General features: G+C 40.5%; 3 protein-coding genes across 13 annotated transcripts in view; 2 read left to right on the top strand and 1 right to left on the bottom strand.

The window, feature by feature from the left end:
• LOC144024572 (synaptotagmin-2-like) overlaps positions 1-20748 on the top strand; it is a 400108-nt gene that overhangs the window by 134547 nt on the left and 244813 nt on the right. The gene's annotated exons all lie outside the window — the stretch shown is intronic.
• LOC144023446 (metabotropic glutamate receptor 4-like) overlaps positions 1-20748 on the bottom strand; it is a 151907-nt gene that overhangs the window by 1621 nt on the left and 129538 nt on the right. Inside the window, exons 8-10 of the mRNA XM_077528915.1 lie at positions 17352-17488; positions 13996-14931; positions 2978-3224 (exon numbers count right to left, since the gene is read on the bottom strand). Of these exons, the coding sequence (XP_077385041.1) occupies positions 2978-3224; positions 13996-14931; positions 17352-17488 (1320 nt within the window). The remainder of the gene's footprint in view (positions 1-2977; positions 3225-13995; positions 14932-17351; positions 17489-20748) is intronic.
• The window catches only part of LOC144023447 (uncharacterized), a 250689-nt gene that overhangs the window by 103458 nt on the left and 126483 nt on the right, over positions 1-20748 (top strand). For 7 of the 9 annotated variants that reach the window (XM_077528920.1, XM_077528923.1, XM_077528919.1 and 4 more), the window contains 2 exons: positions 1846-1904; positions 9083-9279. In XM_077528920.1, the coding sequence (XP_077385046.1) occupies positions 1846-1904; positions 9083-9279 (256 nt within the window). The remainder of the gene's footprint in view (positions 1-1845; positions 1905-9082; positions 9280-20748) is intronic. The other 2 variants (XR_013284551.1, XR_013284550.1) reach the window with 1 other exon arrangement.

The raw sequence follows: 20748 nt of genomic DNA, 5'->3' as shown, positions 1-20748 counted from the left end.
TTAGTAGCAAGACGTGTGTGCGACAGAGAGAAGAAAAACAACTAAAGTTAAGAATTCACCGACCTATTCATTAGCACCTGGTTGAGAAGGGAACGAGGTTCGTATTAGTCATGTTTATTGTTTAATTAACTATCGCTACATTTCACGTTGTTTGTGTGATTCACTGCATAGTAAATCACTATCGTTTTCATCCACTAGAGTGTGCTAACGTACATTGGTAAATAGCTCGCAACGCTACGGCTCAAGATTTTGTTTTGTTCACTGAGAATTTGTATTTCTGTATGGTTTATTTTTGTTTTAAGGTATTGAAAAAGGCAAATGGCAAGGTTAAAATGTTTATATGCTATGTTAATTGTAGTTAAAGAAGATATTGTAATGGGTATGAAACAATACTTTAAGGCAAGTCATTTATAGTATATGGCTTAAATTAGGTAAAATGGATGTACAAAACCTGCCATTTGAGTTATGGATGGCATTTTGTTTATTTAGTATTGTAGCTCTTATGGTGTGTTCACACTAAAGGAAGGTAAATAAAAGTTGTGAACCATCAGTTGGAGAGACCAACCCAGGATGCTACAATGTTATCCTGCTTTCGTTGTTACTGGTCACATCTGATTTCAGCTAGGTACACACGTAAAGATTTTTAGCATCTTGCATCCTGCTTTACTTGAACAGTTTATTGCGTAAATCCCCTCAATGCCTCAACCGCCACCATTTTCTTCAAGCTTTTCTGCTCGTCCCCAATGACGGTGTCAGCCAATTCGCTGACACGGCGCCGATAAATCCCAAACACTGCACACATTTTGCAGCTACTTGGCAAGAGCCGGACCGCGCCAACAAGAATTTTTCAATTTTATCAAGTCGTAAATCCACGCTGGCGATGACAGTGACGAATGGCGCTTATTCAAATAGCCGTGCAGTCCCCCGCGACAACAAACCCATCGGGATAAATTGCTTCTGGAGATCAGTTGGCTATGTGAGGCTTTGCTCCCTCAAATGGACGTTTACCCATCAAACTGGAGCAAATGTGACACTTCGTTGATACGTGAAAACTGATATCTTTGTTTTTAATTTGATGACACCAATACAGTGTACCTTGGCTTTTCAATTTGCAGTTGCTTTTATTTGCAGTCAAACTGTGAGTGAGTTGATGCGAGTCATGTGGTGGCCGCCATCTTTGTAGAATTTCTCAAAAACATGGATAATTTTAACATGAAGAACATGAATCATTTCAGGTCAAAACCACTCAAATACTAAAGTATATGACGTATTCAACTGATGACAATGGTCTTCTCATAAAATATGTTCAATTTGTGCTATTTGTGCTGTTAAGGCAAATGACGCCATTTGGAACCTCGGGGTAATTTTGACACATTGACTTGGAGAGGCCCATAGAGCGTATTAGTGGCCATTTCAAATTGGATCTTCCCAGCCAATCGGAGAAGGAGATCAACGAGTAGCAGGTGGAATGAAAAGGCAGAGAAGATGGATTGAGAAATAATGTTTTACTCCAATTTGAACATGTTTTTTGACCTAATTTTCAAAAACAAAACTATTCCCCAAAAGGGCCATTTATCCTGACACCATAAACTCAATTTTTCCACAACCCATCATCCAGTTTTCTAAATTCTTGGTGTGTTCTAGCCTACTTAAGTTGAAGTGGCCATTCCAATCAGACTTTTGACAGACATTGTCATTTTTTGGGAAAATTGTCTCCCACTGCTGCAGTAATCCCTGCATATTTGCAGTTTGCTATTCATGATTTCACGTTATTTTTGAAACATCAGCTATTAGTTGGAAAGAAAAAAAATACTTATTTGTGTAATTTTGTGTTCTTTTTGTTAGATGCCAAAGGGTGGTGCCAAAGCCTCCGTCTAATTGGAAAGCAGTCATTGGTGTATTTGATAAGTGAGCAGGATGAGGGACTAAATCTTTCTTTTTTTGGGATGGAGCTATGTTTAGCCTGAGTTGTTAGTGAAAACTATGGAAAGTCCTCAACGCATTTGCATGTACGTCAGCACTTGTGATGCAATTTATTGAAATTCAATCAACTTTAAGCCATTTTCGTTGACGTTAATGATCAACTTGAAATGACAAAATGTTCCTGGTTTATTTACAGTTTAAACTATGAAGATAAGCAATTAACTCATTCACTCCCAGCCATTTTCACATTTCGCAATCTCGTTCGTTCCCGGCTGTTTTACTGGATTTTGACTGATTTTGCAAGGTCCACAAAATATTGTGTTCGATTGCTATAAAGGCACGGAACCTATCAAAAGAAAGATTAAAGTCTCTTCTTTCATCAGGGAAAAAAAGTATGTTTCTATCTGTTTCCGTTTTGCAGCAATTAGCATTAGAAGAGAGCTAAGTTTCATCAGTTTTCAAAAATCTATTCAAAATTGGAAGTAATTGAGCTTTTTTTCTGTATGGCCCTGGTTGATCTCCTTTTGCTCTGCTGCCACCTGCTGGCCGTTTGTGTAATAACTACCATTTCTGCAACCGTTCTTTGCAGTCGAGAGGCTGCATCAAAGCCTTCTGTATGCTCTAGCATTAAAAATAAAAAAAAATAAAAAAAATGTATAAATACGTATTTGGGACACTTAGAACATTAAAAAAAAGCGTATTTATACGTTATTGGGAGAAAATGAGATAAAAACTTTTTCAGGGGGTGTCATACCCCCCCCCCCCCCCCCCCCCTAAATTTTTTCACTATATACGGTCGTGCACAGAAGCAGGGGGTTCGCTTTAACAAGATTATGTGTGTTGTATGTCGAAAATTGTACATGGTGGGTGTTAACAATCGTAATCCGTCCTTGCAATGAATGAAAAACAATACCCAAAGCGGGCTAAATTAACAATACTGGCAGTTTAGCGGAGTCGCTCAAGTATTAAATAACTCCCTTCCTTCCAATTTGCGCATCAATTGGATTCACATTGTGAAGGACAAAAGAAGGAAATAATCTTTTCATGCACTTACTTTGTGTTTCCAAGCTTTCGCACAGCTCCGTCTTGGCCTCGCCGTTGGGCCTGAGTCCGGCCCTGGGGTTGAACTTGTTGGACATGGTGGCGGCGGTGACCACGGCCTTGAGGCTGCGCGTTCGCTTGGGCACGTTCTGCTCGGGGTGGAAGAGGACCACGTAGACCTTGGGCATGTAGAGCAGGCCCAGGGACACGGAGGCGCTCAGGCTCACCGAGATGGTCAGCGTGGTGGTTTGGATGTACATCTGGTGGGGGGGGGGGGGGGGGGGGGATAAACAAACGAGCAGCGTTAACCCTTTAGCTTGTGTGTTGGGAATGTTTTCCGGGGGGCCAAGTGGGCCGGCGCGCTGCATGTGACAGCTGCTGTGTTGGATTCTCATTAGTGCGTCCAATGACCCGTTTGTCGGCCAAGCTGTTGTTGGAGTACTTTCGGCCGCGATGGATCGACAACGACAAACCAGCCAGCGCTGCCCCCATTTGTTTCAGTTTTACGTAAATTCATGTCACTTGGCTCATTTTGTGTGACTCCAGCAGCAAAAAATAAATAAATGTCATTGAAAGAAGACAACACGTCATAATGACATTTTGATTTTAAGTTTTTAAAATGTATTCAGATCAGATGTACACGCATTCACAGCCTTGGCGCAATACTTTGTTAATGCAGCTTTGGTCGAAACTACAGCCTCAAGTGTTGTTGTTTTTTTTTTTATGTTTTGGTGCGCCAACCTTTGGGCCATTTTGCTCGTTCCTCTTAAGCTCAACCAGGTTGCATGGGGATTGTGGGTTGCACAGCCATTTTCAGATCTCTCATGTTCAATCAGATTCAAGTCTGGGCTCTGGTGGGGCCACCCGAGGACATTCGCAGTTCTAAAGCAACTACTTTATTTGTTGTATCGCCAAAAAAAAACAAAAAAAAAAAAAAAAAAAAAACGCCAAATGTCATTTGTTGTGTGTAGAATTTTAAGGGGAAAATGTGAACAAAAAATGTGGACGAAGTGGTGTGAATTCTTCATTGATTGATTGATTGATTGATTGATTGAAATCTTTATTTCGAATAAAAAAAACATTCATGTTCAAGCAATTACTCAGCATTTGAGTATATTCTTTTCAGAGAACACTTTTTATTGGGTGATTTTTTTTTTTTTTTTTTAATGACTACTTTTTCCATTTTACTTAATTAATATCTTACTTGAGTAAATTTTTTGGCTACTCTACCCAAATCTGACTATTACCGTATTTTCCGCATTATAAGGCGCACCTAAAAGCCTTCAATTTTTTCAAAAGCTGACCATGCGCCTTATAATCCAGTGCGCCTTATATATGGATCAATATTGAGCCGCAACAGGTCTCGCTGTCAAGACGCTATCGGTGACGCGCATGCGCAGAAGATCCCGCCATCTTGGATCGCTAGCTAATACTTTACCTCAGAGAAAATAATAAAACGGCTGTTTATTCATTTTGGGAGTGAATGGAGTTGTCAGAAAGCTGGTTTGTAAATTTTTAATAAAGTTTGACGGTTTTGTTGACATTCCCTTTAGCGCAGCACCATCTAATGGATGCATAACGTAACCCCAGCCTCTACTGTAGCGCCTTATATATGAAAAAAGTTTTAAAATATGTCATTCATTGAAGGTGCGCCTTATAGTGCGGTATATGCTTGTTTACATATCCAAGTCCTTATTATATGCCTATTGGAGGCGTATGCCTATTGAGTGCATACTTGAACATATGTGCTTTTCACCATGTGTAAATATTTGATCACATTTTCCCTTCAAAGTGCGAGCTCTTCCTCTTCACTGGGTGCATTTTCACCCCCTGCTGTCAGGCCCCCCTCCCACGGACCCCTTCATCAAAGCCGCGTAACATTTAAACCCCCACATGCGCGCTGGGCTTTAATGTTTTCACATTATGAGCCGGTCTGTGGCCGAGTGGCCACGCGTCTCCGCCGTAGCATGTGCGAATGGTGGCACGGTGGGTGAAGTGGAGCGTGGCCGTACGGACGGCGGAGAAGCAGCTGCGGTGTTCCCTTGACAGATGTGCGCTGGGACGTCCGTGGACCTCTTTACTGGTCCCTTACGGACTCACACTGTTGAACTCAAGCTGTTAGTCGCATAAACAGAGACGGTCATCAACTTTAAAGCTAGTAAAAAAAAAAAAAAAAAAAAAAAAAGGGTCCTCTGTTTATGACGGAGGAGGTGATGTAACCTGAATTTGTATCTAAGTGGAAATGCACCAGTGTATTTCTAACCTATGCTGATGCCATATTAGTCACTGTCAATCAAATAAAAATGTTTTTTTTCCCTCATTACTGTTTATTACCAAGTGATAGGTGGTTACGTCGTATTTCGTATTTGTATAGTGATTAAAAAAGAAGGGGGTGGGGGGGTTATGTTGTACTATGTTAACAGTTCGGCCATTTGTTTTCCAAAGTAAAAACAGATGTTTGCAAACGTCATATTTTGATTCAACACAGATGATAATCAGTCTTCTTTCATGAAGGACTACGGAAATTAGTAAGCAATTACTGATGATGTGCTGAAATCAGAGGATTTGGACAATTTTAAATAAAAAATGTCTGCAAATGATTATTCGATTATTTTGATAATATATTACTTTTCGAGTAATCGATGAATTTTAACAACGCTTATTTCACAGCCATGAAAATATATCAATTTAAAGCCTTCAGTGGCTGGAATGTAACACACCATGACAAGAGGGTCCTAGCCATTAGCTAGCTAGCGAGTTAACTGGGGCTCTTCTCGGGCAATTTGGACAGGTAGCGGGCTCATCCCCGGTGTCGCCTCCTTGCTTGGAAATTAGCTAGCTGACTGTGTGCCCTTGTGGTACAAATGGTCACAACGCACAAATAATTCAAATTCTGGTAAGTCAAATTAGGTCACAGTAGCCCAATATACCGCAGCACAATGGTTGGCATTCAGTGTTCTAGACAGGTGGGTAATGCTTAATTGTGAATTTATTTTGAATATTAATGCCATCTAAAGTGGGTGGAGCATAGCGTCAAAGTTTGTTTTTTTGAGGATTCGCCATGAAAAAGGGCGTGCGGACCCATTATCACTGCTCACACCTTTTCATTTCACATGGGAATTAGCGTCATTAATGGGTTTACGGCTAATACCACCGCCCGATTTGATTCTACATGCATCACTAACAATCAATTTGGCAAAAACAACACCTTTCATTGTGTTTCATTGTGTCTCATCTACTCAAGTAGATGACATTTAATCACAGTTGCCAGCACTCGGTTTATTAAACCAAAGTAATTGGCTGTTGTCATGGCAGTGTTGCAAAGGGCTATTCTTTATTACTACTTTGTATATGTTGTGTCAACTATTGATGAACAACAGTAAGGTATTTTGGTCACATACAGAAAGTCTTCTCACGGGTTTCTCAGGGTTACGCCATTGTTCCTTCTTTGTAAACAGCATTAATAATGTACACGCTTATTTGCATTTAGAGCTCGTGCGTGAATCTTAATTGCGAAGGTCGGACGTGGACTTGCATACTAAATAATTGCCTACTTTGGATCGGTTAGAATCACTTGTCACCCTATTCCAACCACTTTATTGTTGGCCTATAGAAAATCAACAAGCCTACAGTTTAGCATGACGAATGGTGTTTATTTGTACTCCTGTTGTTATCTATGTCTAGTAATATGTTAGCAAACATCTATCATCATGTTAGCATTTGATCAATACTCATTGGAAACAGCACCACGATACAAGAAAAGTTGTAAGATATAAAAGCCATACCAGTCTGCCTTAGTGTTTTTTTTTCTCCACTGTCGTCATATATTTACGTAATGCCGTCCCTTCTTACATTTTATATTCACTAAATTTCAATCAATTCTTAAATTGTGCAGAAACTGCATTTCCTATTTTTGTATTTGTGTTTTGTGATTCCACCAAATGTCAGCAATATTTTTTTTTCTCCTTGGAATTTGATTTGGGTGCATTCAGGAACAATTGCATGTTTTTTTTGTGTGTTTTTTTTAAGATAACAAACTTGCAGCAACGCATCACAATTCAATTGATGGGAAAAGTAAACAACAGGTCTATCCCCTGCTTGTGTGAAATTTGCTCATTAGCGTCCTCACAATGCGGCACCACAAAGCGAACAAAAAAAAAAAAAAGCCCGCTAATATGAGCGTAATTTGAGAGTTGAGAATTGTAAACAGATACTATTTTAACCGACGCCCCTTGAGAGTATCTCAAAAACCATCAGATGATTCTCGAACCCGTCCCACCGCTCTGTTTCGCAGCACACTGCGGAGCACGGGGGGGGGGGGGGGTTTGCGGCGTTGAACAGCTTCCACGGTGGCGCTCTCATTAAGCTAATAAACAAATAGAAGCCTCAGGAGACTCCATAATAGAGCGAGTGCACCGTCGTTTGTAAAGATCACAGTTCTTTAGCCTTGATTAGTTTAACAGCCTGTTCACCCTTGACTGGCACGCTCGTGGGGGGTTGCCGGCCCGAAGCTCCAGATGTGGTTGGGAAGGGGGTGGGGGGTGGGTGGCTAGTCCTGTGCCAGGGGGCTAACGAGCGCAACAACTGCTCTCCGGGAAAAAAAAAAAGGAAAAGAGAACTCAAGATGTCGCTCTGCTGTCTGCACTTGCCCGCATCAATCTTCATTACGCCTTATTGGGCTGCTGGGACATTACTGTGAATAATGCCACGTATGGCAGTGTGGGAAATTGTCAAAGTGAGGGACAGAAGAGCTGGCAGCAGGTACGACGGAACGTGGAAACTTTATCCGAACTTAAACAGTAACTACCAAAAGACTGTAAATTTTCAGTGAAGATGTTTCAATGCCACAAGATTGACACATGGGCCACAAAGGTATGGAAGAAAGTCTAACGTGTCCAAAATGTTCCATGTCTTAGTCACGCCAACACAGGGGTGGGACATAGCTGATACAAATATCAGTAAATATCAGTATGGTCTAAGTTTGCAAAGAGTGCAATAGACAGGAAGTGCAGGGCCTTGATGGTATAGTTCAAATCAATAATCTAATTACAGTATCTCACAAATGTGAGAATACCCGTCGCATTTCTGCAGATATTTAATTATGTCTTTTCATGGGACAACACTGAAGTAATGACTTTTGACACCATAAAAAATACAGCTACAAATGTTGAAATGTATTGTTCCCCAAAATAACTCAAAATACAGCCATTAATAGTTTGTGTGGCTACCAATACACGGGAAAACAAATATATATATCACTGCCGTCGGTCCAAAATTGTACCTCTAAAATTCTCACTTTTCAGGAGACCCCAAAAACGACATCCTTGTTCATCCTGCATCATCCTGCAAACCATTTTCAACACTTAAGATTTGTTGCTAATTCATAAAAATGACACCTACATGTGCGGACTGGCCAAAAGTATACTTTTTTTTTTTTTTTAAGAAAATGAAATTTGCCAAAATGAGTGGTTTTGGCCCGACACCAGCGATATTATTTTTAACCCGCCAAATTCTTTAAAACATAAATAAATAAAATTCTCATTTATCTTCAATGAGTGTTTTCGCAACAAATGGGGGAAGAATGGGAGAACCCCCAAACTGTATGTGTACTGTAATATTTCTCATTGTACCATCATGTTGCCGTACACATCTGCATAATAGTACGCATTATTATTAGAATTCAGTAAAATAATGTATGGAATGTGGCTATTCTTGCTTCCTTGTTGTTCACATTCACTTCTATTTAGTATTTATTCATGTAGCGTTGTTTACGCCAGCATAGATAGTCGCTATTAAAATTCAGTAACAATCTACATAATGCATTTACATCTACATTATAATGTCACAATTCACATCTGCTTATTGTATTAAAATTCAATAACGTAGCCTACTGATATGCTGCTAACTACTTTTTGCTGCCTTTTTATTCATTCATATAACACAAAGTATTTTTCATGTGAAGTTGTCGTCCACGTCTGCAAATACGTATAGTAATTATTACCATTCATACAATGTGGCTGTTTATGCATGTTCACATGGACGAGTATTTTATTCATTCATGTACACCGTACATTGTACGGTGATCACTCACGCCCCACAACCTCTATTTTTGTCATAGTGGACTCCGTCAAGCCTTCATAAAGAAACCCACAACACCGGCTCAATACGTCAGTCCATTGATGGTGATGGCAGAACCTCTTTGTGCGGGCTGATTGCCTTGGAGCCCTTTTGTGCCTTTTGGGCCTTCTATCCCAAGCTTTTGTTCCGTGGCTCATCCTCGTGCGTCAAGCGCCGATTTAGGACGTCGCTCTACAGGTAAGCAGACGGCGCGGAAGTTACTTTGTACAAAATAACGGAGGACGCCTCCCCGTGGCGTCACGTTGGACGTACTTCCAAGTGAAGTGTTGCTACTGTGGCAGAAGGAAGTGGAGCGTTTAATTGCTCTGCGAGATGTGTCAATGTGTGTGCGCTGCTTTACAGGGCCTGTCATGCTTCACCGTTATTTTTTTTGCCTTGACGTGAGATAATTCCCCCCAAATAAGAACCATCCTGTTTATGTCACTATAAAGCACTTAAAATGTCCTTTATATACCCTCGCCCATTTGTCACTAACTACAAAAACTGTCACCCACACTTTCCTTGTACATGCACACCATTAAGCGCCACCACTGTTTCAGTGAGGCACTCTTGAAGTAAATAAGCGCAAGGGGAAATTGTGCTTCATGCTTTGAATGGTAAAATGTAGCGCCATCTGGTGGACGGATATATATGTCAAAAAGATGAATGACAGCAGGCCAAAGCGTACTTTTAACGAAAAAGGATTTCTCACTTTATGATAAGGTAAATGTTGTGCTATAAATGGTTTGCAATTTTTTCCCATGCTTATTATGGGAACGGAAATGACAATTTTTGAAAATTGATATTCTATTATTCTTTCAACACAGCCAAATTGCTTGAAAATGACTAGCCCAAAAATGTCCCTAGGATCCCTTTAGGGTACAATCAACACAAGCCTGCGTTTTTTTTCCCCCTGCAACTCAACCATTTTAGTTACCTGCTGCGATTAATATGAGACCCATGAAAATTAGGTTTTTTTTTTTTTTTTTTTTTTTTTGCCTTAGCATAGCTTAGGGCCATGGAAGATGCTTTTTTTTTTTTTTTTTTTTTTTTTTTTTTTTGGAAGATGCTTTTTAAATGATAAAAGTGGGACTGCTTACCAGCCAAGTCATTGTGCATGCTAATGAGCAATTCATGTAGTGAGGAGGAAGAAGAAGGCGGTCTTAAAACGGAGGAAGATTCACACATTTGTAGCATTTGGTCATCTGTTGGCCAATATTTAACACCTCTCCCACTCACATGACCACAAACACCCTGCAATGTATTGCTGATATGCCATCTTGTAAGTTGTCAGTTGACATAAGAAGTCAAATCAAAGATCAGCCACAGTAAGCGTGCTACAAGTATTTGATCTCAGTTTGTGCAGGTGTACCTAATAAAGTGTCTGTCTACTTAGCTAGCGTGTTAACTCGTAGAATAGAGCATCCAGAAGTTCCTCTTTTTCAACATTCCGACTGAATTGGCACACCCCATCCCATTATTGTGACCCGTTTTGGGCTTTTTGATGGTTCTGACTAGGGGTGTAAAAAAAAAAATCGATTCGGCGATATATCGCGATACTACATCGCGCGATTCTCGAATCGATTCAATAAGGGCAGAATCGATTTTTTTTTTTTTTTTTTTTTTTTTTTTTTTTTTTTTTTTTTTTTTAGGATTCACACCTTGAGCATGGAAGAATGTTATATGAACGGAACATTAAGCCTTAATATTTTATTTTAATGCTGTTCAAACATGAAACAGATTACAACCTCTATAAGACTGAAATTTCAGATAAATAAATAATACATTTTCATATAAATCTTACACTCTACAAGCTTACTGATTAGTATTTTCTAAATTTGAATGAAAAAAAATCGCAACAATCGACTTATAAATTCGTATCGGGATTAATCGGTATCGAATCGAATCGTGACCTGTGAATCGTGATACGAATCGAATCGTCAGGTACTAGGCAATTCACACCCCTAGTTCTGACCAAGTCATTTCAATATAAGATACTGCCCAGGGGTTAATCACGATAAATCGCTTAATTAAAAAAGCTTTTTATCAACATTTTTTGCCCGCCAAATTTAAAGAGGACCTGTTATGTGTTAATTCTTTCCAGATTTAATGTTATGAGAACATCTTCAACATTTTTTAATCCACTGCACACATTAGTAAGTGCAGTATGGTAAGTGCAGATAAATTACAAATTTTTCACCCTTTAAAAAAGTTTCCCAAGCAAAAGTAAAACTGTTTATAGTGTTTACTGTGTGTGGGGGAGTTTTGAAATGTGCATCTAAGGATTGATTGTCATTTGTGTTTATTTTTCTGAGAGAATTAAGACCTTCATACTTTTCTAAGCATCTGCAGGCATCCAAGTAAAATTCCTTTGAGTTATGGAAAAAACAATGAAAAGTTTTCCTATTTTAAACACAAAAAACTACCTAATGGATACTTAATCCGCCTGTGATAAATCTTCAGAAGCAAGGAAACGGATGGAATAAATTAAATAAAAGGTTGTGATATTCACTGGGGGGAAATACATCTTTTTTTTCGTTTCACTTTGCTTTTAGGCGTACGCCTATGTTTGATGAGCGCTAACATAAAACCAGCCGGATCGGGTACGAGACGTTACTTTTAGCGCATTAACCGCAGGTGGGTGTGCGAACAAGCTGTTATGCAGATTCACAGCGAGCGAATGAAAACAAGACATTGTGCTGCCGGTCACACGCTGCATTATTAATGACATTTAGTCGACTGCAGGCATATGCAGATTTTCTGCACTGCTGTACACTATTGAAATTATTTTGGGGCTGAGATTGGGAAGCGAAAAGACATACACGCCGCACACAGCGGGTCTTTTTTTTTTTTATTTTTTTATTTTTTTTTTTTTTTTTTATGATGTATTGGTTTGTTTAATCTCTAAGGGGAGGAGGTGAGGATTCATTTTATTGCGTTTGTCGGACGCCATGCTGGTTCTCCTGATAGCGTCCGTGCCAGTGCGAGGCTTTTCCGTCTCCGGCTGTCCTGTGGTGTTAGCGCACAAAGACCCCTCTTGTAGCCCAGTCAAAAAAAAAAAAGAAGACCCCTTTCAATTGGATGGACACAATTCCATTGTTGCAGCCCCTTTGGCTTTGTTCCCGGATTGTCTCCCCGGCTGCTGCCGCTGTCGCTGTTGCATCCCTCTTGACCTGCAGCTCATCCAGAGCCCTCACTGAATCTGATCCGTGTTTATGGTTCATGAGGTCAGAAACATTGATTTGACTTGGGAATAGGAGGTGTGTACATGCAGCATCTCTGATGTGTGGATTCCTGGGTGTCTGCGTTTTGTATCATAAATACAAAATGGGGTATCTTACCTGGATTTACACTTTAGTTTTAAGTACACAATTCAGATGCCTAGATACCTTAACCTGTCCATGCATATTTCAAGTGCCACGTTACCCATATAGCTGACGGAACACCACCCACATGGGAAAATATCCAAGTAGCACATAAATAACTCCACAAGTGTCAACTTCATGGAGGTAAACATAACACATGCTGTAAATAATACAAATATGAAATGTTCCACACAGTTTATTTGGCCTGGGTTGTTTCCCGTATTGATTTAAACATGGCAAACCTCCAGCTTACTAAACTTGCCGCCTTCTGTAATTATTTAGCTTACTCAATGAAGGACACGCATATATGCGTCTTTCCACCATATTCAATTGTCTTTGCTATCACAGATGTTTTTAAAGTGCATTTTAATTATATCAAACTTGGATAAACGACATTTGTTCGATCTGTTTATGCTGCACTCGCTTTAGCATTTATCCAGTATGTTTCTAAATTTTGTGTAAATTTATCCTAATGGCTATAGCAGGTAGAACTAGGGATGGATCCCAAGAATGTATTAAATCCCAAGAATTTTCCTAATTCCACATTTAACGGTCTTATTTAAACAAAAGGGTGGGTGAAACGTGGTAAAGCGGAACTAAAATGCGGAACAGAAGAGCACCGCAGCCCGAGGCTAAGAACAATTATTAGCATGCTTCCAAGGTACCCACGTTGAGTTGTTTACAACAAATCTTATTTCCAAGTAGAAAGCGTCTCATTTGCACCAAATTATCTTTCGTTTAGGGGTGCGAACTGCCGCCAAATAGTGGCATGTGTTATGCCTCTGTTGACAACATAACAGCATCATTACGTTTTCATGCAGTCAATATTCAGGTTAAGATCAAAATTACGGTTTCTGAAACGTTTGTGATAACCCATTTATATGCTTGATCGGACAGAGTTATTCTCGTACTGCATACATGGTCATTGTGCTCAATTGGAAAACCCGAATGAAACTGCAACGCACGGACTACGTCATTATGCAAATAGGCGTCATTCCCACTTTGACATTATATTCCTGACACGCACCACGCTAAATAAAGTAGTCTGTTTCCTTCTCGATCCTAAAGTGTGCTTCTTTGATGTGTCATCGTGCTTGTTTACCTCTGCTTGAGTATTTCCGTTGGGTTGCATGGCAGAAGCACAGACTTATATACACGTATGTGTGTATAGAGACACACAGTGGCATTTTCGCGGTAGGGACAGAAAATAACGTGAAAACACTGCGAAGAAATCAATGTATTCAAGGGATACTTGTTTAGAGAGTGGGACAGCGATGGGCCTACGAGTCGTTCCTGTACTACAAAGACCGAGATTCCTTGTCAATATTCATAAGCATGTGCAGAAGGCAAACGTATGCCACGGAAGTATTCTGAAAGAATTTATAAGAACAAGAATCCCGCTTACGGAAGGGGTAACCCAGGGGTCTTATTCTGGTTTTTAAAAATTGAATGAAAAAGGAATGAAACTGTCAAAAACTGAGGACCCCCTGTAAACGTTAAAGGAGCAACATAATTTTCGTCAAATAAATTTAACAAACTGTATCCCTACCTTTTCTGTGGACTGCGAGGTGCCAAAGAAGATGGGAATGAATGCCAGCCAGATAATGCAAGTGGTGTACATGGTAAAACCAATGGGCTTGGCCTCGTTGAAGGTCTCTGGCACCCCTCTGGTCTTAATGGCGTACACGGTACAGGTGACCATGAGCAGCATGCTGTAACCCAGCAGACAGATGAGGGACAGGTCGGAGATATCGCACTTGAGCACGCCGCGGGCCATCGCCGGATTAGACGTCCTCTGATCCTCATAATCGATGATGGCCTTTGAGGGATCCACGCCAAACCAGATGCAGACGCCCAGCAGCTGCACCGATGCCAGCGTGAACGTGATGATAAGCTGCGAAGCCGGGGAGATGAACCGGGGCGCGCTCAAGGACATGGTGCCCTGATCGAAGATCCGATAGATGCGGTTGGTTTTGGTGAGCAGGGCGGCGTAGCTGATGCTCATACCAAGGCCCAAAAAGATTCTCCGCAGGGAGCAGATCCCCACATCGGGGGTGGAAATCATCAGGAACGTGGTGGCGTAACACAGGAAGATGCCGGTAAGCAGCACATAGCTGAGCTCTCGCCCCGACGCCTTCACGATGGGCGTGTCGTTGTACCGCACGAAGGTGACCACGACGAAGAGGGTGGCCATGATGCCCACCACGGCGATGAGGACCGGGATCACCGCCCACGGAGAGCTCCACTCCAGCTTGACGATGGGGATGGAAACGCATCCCGTGTGGTTCTCGTTGGGCCGCATGTCGAATCGGCACATCTTGCAGGTGAACGTGTCCGCCTGGTACTGGTACCCATCGCACCGCTCGCAGTGCCAGCAACACGGGATGCCCTTCACGATCTTCTTGCGCTCGCCGGCACGACAGGCCTGGCTGCAGATCGATGACGGGATCTGGCGGACGGCGCCGGGCCACTGCATAGAACGCATCTAGGAGGAAGGCACAGGAAAGAGACTTCAGCAGCTTTCACATAGAGGTTACGTAAAAGTCGAGGCTCAACTTTTAAGCTTGTTTTAGGTTTGTGCTACTTGTATTCCATACAGTTGTTGTCCTGTCTCTGATACTACTCCAATCGTACTTGCTCTAAAGCTGGAGAAATGTGCGGGTACACTTCGACTTCCCATCCCTTCCTGGCTTTCTGTTTTTCCTTCACATAATCCATGTCTCAACATATTCTAAACCTACGCTACCTTCAAAGCTAGCAACTTCTCTGCAACCCTGCTAGTCTCTGTTACAGCGCTGATGCTGACTCCCAAACTGTGAAGACCAAATTTGGTTTTTCAATTCCTCATCGTCAAATCTATGATGGTATCTAGAAACCCGGGACACTTTTGGTTCGGCTTCTTTCTTTGACTCTCGGGTGCTAAAATTCACCGCCCAGTTACTATTCCATTTCATACTAACAATATTCTGTCTCTGACACTACTCCTAAAGCCAAGAAATTTGCAGATCAACGGACTTCACACCCCATCCTGGCTCTTCGCTATTCAGTCTTACAATGCTGCCGTCATGTCTGTAATACTAGAGCCAAAGCTGAGTTGACTTCAACCTCCCCATTCAGTGCCTGCTCTATACCTCACTTTTTTTTCTGGGGGGAAAAAAACAGCTTTGGCAAACATTGTGAAAGGGACTTCAGATTAAAATTGATTGTTGTAGGTTTGGTGCTCATAGTGTTTCCTGCAAGTTGCAGTAATGAAGATATCCAGAGTGGAGCAATATGAGCTCAAGGTCAGTTTCAAAAGGTTAATTCTTACTTGGATGCTTTAAGCTGTGCTGAAGTAGCTGTCTTGATGCTCCCATGCCAGTTGATTCTATTTTCAGGGGAAGTGGGTGTTTGTTCACAACAACAAGCTTGTCAGAAGAAAAGTTCCTTTGATTCAGCAGGTTTTTCTTTTCAAGTTAAATTATTTGAAGACACTAGTATCGGCAGCCTGTTTTTTTTTTTTTTGGTTTTGTTTTTTTGCTGTGGCGGGAACTCGCATCACAAAGTGCTGAACAGTTTTTCTCTGCAAAAATAAATACTTGGACATTGTTGTCAAGTCAAATTCAATGTTTGCCCTTTGGGGCATTACTACTAGATAAGATATACTGATAAGCGACAGTTTATGAGTTCATAATTCGTAATGCGTATCACTTTCCTACTACTCGTCAGAGGCTTAGCTGCACTGTTTGTTTACCGATTAGCGAATAACCGAAGTGTGAGGGAGTTGCACTTTATGTAGCCTATTTTACCTAACCGTATCATACTGAATACTAGGGGTGTTAAAAAAAAAAAATAATCGATTCGGCGATATATCGCGATACTACATCGCGCGATTCTCGAATCGATTCAATAATCGGCAAAATCGTTTTTTGTTTTTTTTAGGATTCACACCTTAAGCATGGAAGAATGTTATATGAACGGAACATTAAGCCTTAATATTTTATTTCAATGCTGTTCAAACATGAAACAAATTACAACCTCTATAAGACTGAAATTTCAGATAAATAAATAATACATTTTCATATAAATCTTACACTCTACAAGCTTACTGATTAGTATTTTCTAAATTTGAATGAAAAAAAATCGCAACAATCGACTTATAAATTCGTATCGGGATTAATCGGTATCGAATCGAATTGTGACCTGTGAATCGTGATACGAATCGAATCGTCAGGTACTAGGCAATTCACACCCCTACTGAATACCATGAATACATGTAGTGCTACACCCCTACGGGTTCCTTTTGTGAACGTGTGTGTTTTACAAACACAAAGATAATTTCAATTTGACATTCCAAAGAAGTCAGCTTTTCTTTAATGATTTCACTTTTATCCAATTGTTGCCACTCTTTCAAAAGCTGCCAGTCGCGTGTAAAAGGGGCGTTTAATTAAAAGACAAAGCACACTAATTAAATAAAGCTAGCTCAACTGTTAGAATTGGTACGTTCGCCTCAATTGAAGTTAGCAGCAGGTTGTTAAAAGAAATACAGAAGACAAAAGCTTTTCTCGCAAGCTGCTTCGTGTTTTTCAACTTTAATCTCTTTTTGGCCGCCCAAGGCCTCTTCTTCATATTGTCAAAACATAATTTGTTTTGTTCCTTTTATGCCGTTTACTGTTACAAGACCGTCACTTCATCTCAGCCTGCCGAGCCCGCAGTGTTACGGTTTAGAAGTCAATGACGCTGTGGGGCACAGATGCTATTAAATGTGTCTGTCATGGCTTCTCTTTTCATCACGCTCTGTCCGGTTAATCATTCAAGGAGGCCCTCAGGATATTTACACGCGGAAGATGACACCCATCAAGCGATTTGCGCGGAGTTAGCGAACAAGCGGAGACAGAAACTTTTAATCCGTTTGATGTCACTCACGTTGAGATGAAGTTGGTCCGTCCAGTGGCCGATGATCTTGTACTCCGCTGTGAGATTTCGGATCTGGTACTGGTAGATCTCGTAGCGCCCGGGGGCATCTCCGTTTTCGTTGAAGAGCACCGGGTTTCCGCCGATTCCTGGGATTTGAAAAATAATCACACTGCATTTACTAGTCATTAATTATGAATATGGTCCGTCAAATTAACATTTGCGATAAATGCTAATGTGTTCCATTTAAACATTTCCTGAACTATATCAGATGGCAACAAAAACTTTTATTACTGGTTGCTCAGTATGTGACGCTCCCGAAATTTGAGGCTACGGACGGTATACAATTAACTAGTTTGTTCAGCGGGGTAAGAATACATGATCATGTGTCACAACAGGCACACTCGGTTATTATCGTACTTTAATTGGATTAGTCCATCTTTTTGGCCTTGAAGTGTTTTTCATACAAATATTTATGGTAATTATGATTTAACTGCTGTTTTTGTGAAAGTTTTGAAAATTGTTTGTCTAGATAGATAGATAGATAGATAGATAGAGACAGATAGATAGAAGCTGTGTCAATGGGTTGGACTGCGGATTAGATTAGATTAAAATCTTATTCATTGAACGTACCAAATTTAACCTATTTCAATGGTAATAATCGGTCAAATGATTACAGTAGTGTATATTTACTGGAGCTATGCTTAAGTAGGATGACAAATAGTTGAATGCACATGCATAAACTCTTAAATTCTCCGGCAGATTTGGAATCGGTGTCATGTACCACAATAGCTCCACAGATTTCAGGCATTCGCTCAAGGCGAATTAGGTGCTCATCCACATCTGTTTATACTGATTAGAGAAGCGATTGGCTGCCATCATCGCAGGCTCACGGGGGGATTAAATGCGGGGACGGATGTTATCTCGCTGCACGACTCGAACCGCCGTGAAAGGGAGTGACAGAGAATCGCGACATGGGGAAGACAAGGCTGCGGCAGCTGTACAGATGAGCGTTTTCTAAGATATTGCATTCTTCCTTAGAAATGGTTTGTATAGGCTGACAGACGTCACAGAACTGATATGGGAAAGACTCTAAGCATTGCTTCATATAAAACGGCCTATCATGTAAATTCGTGTTCCTCCCCTGCAGAGTGAAAAGAGCATAGAGGCCCATATGCCATGCTAAGTAAATTTGTGAGGACATTGAGACAAGATTATTCTTTTCAGTATACTTTACAGTATACCCTTTTTGTCATTTTTAAATTAGTGCTGTGCAATATCTTGTAAAATAGTTGCCTTGGCCCAATCGTGTTTGGGAAATCATGTTTTATATAATATTGTCATCTTTTTTTTTTGCGATGGTGAGTTAGGGTTTCTAGCTGTTACGAATAAATCATAAAAATGTGAAGAAAGTCAATCATGGAATTTTTTCAAGGTATTCAAATTTATTGAGATGCACTTAATTGTTTATACAGTGTAAGTGGCATTGTCTCTTTGCCTTTTCTGCACAAATCACACACAATTCAGAAGCATGCTAGAATTGGTTTTACCATGAGCATCAACTGATTAATGTTCTTTTTATTATTATTTTTTTCTAATAGTCGATAACAGCTTGATATATGCCGCATTATACAGAGGCGTAGCTAACCATTTGAGGCCCAATATAAACCCTGGTATGACTGTTAACATTCACATGAAACTTGCATTTCCTTGCTTCATTTCAGTTGTGACAAAAAGTGAGTGTGTAATTTAAGCTACTTTGTCCGGCTTTTGAAGCCTATTACAGTTATCTGGCAGCTTAATGTACGAGCTATGGAACAATTTTTATATGTTCCCCCTGTGCAGTGAAGAATATTTATCACCAAAGACTTTGTATATTAATGTTTAGCATCCTTGTAAACTTTAGAAAATTATATTACTTCCTGAGTCCCTCAAATATTTCTTTAGGATGCTTTAAACTAGGGATGCACGATAATGCTATTTTCAACCGATACCGATAAACCAATAATTTAGAAGTGCCGATGTCGATAACCGATAAGTAAGCCAATAATTGTTTGTGAAATTAACTTGAATACAAATATGCTTTTGAGTCCTACTATAAGTCTCACAAATGCATTGAAACATTGTATAAACTTTGCACAATGTTTCAATGTATGTAAAGCACCATGAAGCTGAATTTTATTGATATGAGCCACAACCACAACAGAAGGACCAACGTGGCATGTCTATAATTAATGCTGGATTTCTTTATTATCTGGTTTATCTGTATGAAATCAAATTGCCGATAATTATCGGCAGATTTCGCTATTATCTGTTTTATCTGTTTGACGTCAAATTGGTCGATAATTGCCGATAATTATCGGCTACCGATATTATCGTGCATCCCTACTTTAAACATAAAAAAACTTCATTAATACATTATATGAGGCGTTTGAGGGCCCCTAAAAATCTTAGGGCCCCAGGAAACTGCCTGTGTTTAGCTAAAGGTAAGTGTGCCCCAGACTACTGACAACTACTGGACTTGAGTGGCGCAATAGCGACTGTTAGCTACAGTACGAGTGCTAACAATGATGCGCTTTGACTTTGTGTCTTCTGCTTCATCACTGTGATAACTGTGTGCTGTTTGAAGACACGCCGTAATGATGTGTCACTAAAAAGACAGGCCTCATCTTTACCATACAGCAGCTTGATGAGCCTCACTGCCGGCCCAGTGAAGCGTTTAATCAAGGTAGAACATAGCGAGCCGTCCTGAGAGGCACAACGGAGGGACTCTGTGTCCAATTGCTTCTGCTGTCAACATTCACAAACCCGATGAAAAAGCCTGTGAATTGTTGGTTTTTGTTTTTGTTTTTGTTTTTGTTTTATACCCCCCTCCCAGATATGATTTATTTATTTTTGAAACCTCCCACACGTCCGAAATGAAAAGGGTGCGCGTGGTAATTCTGCTGAGTCGTTTTTCTTTGTTTCTTCGCCGGAGGAAGCAGCGCTCTGATCCACAGCTGTGCTGACTCATCCAGATGTGGATTAGAGCTTCAGTCGGGCCTCCGTAGCTGACAATGCCGCCCACGTCAGAAAGCAGCCGGGCGTCATGGGAGGATTACACTGACTTTGTGTCCCAAAAGGGGAGAATTACAGTGTGTATTAAGCACATTGACACAGTCAATATAGATGTTCTTTTTTTAATTTTCAAGTCTTTTGTAAGGGTGGCACTAGCTCAGTATGGAAGATTGTTGGATTGTGAGACAATTTTCCCATAAGGAATAATCTAAATTGAAGCTGCAAGCTTGTGAATGCACCTCCTTTTTTCACTGCAAATTCATTGATCAAATGATCAGCAAACTGTGAGGCCATGTTCTGCCAATTTTACATGGCGTAGGCAGAAACACTTCACAATTTCTGGTTTTGATTG

This window comes from Festucalex cinctus, chromosome 8 (genome assembly GCF_051991245.1).
Source record: "Festucalex cinctus isolate MCC-2025b chromosome 8, RoL_Fcin_1.0, whole genome shotgun sequence".
Taxonomy (NCBI): Eukaryota; Metazoa; Chordata; class Actinopteri; order Syngnathiformes; family Syngnathidae; genus Festucalex; species Festucalex cinctus.
This window is presented reverse-complemented; position numbering and strand designations above follow the sequence as displayed.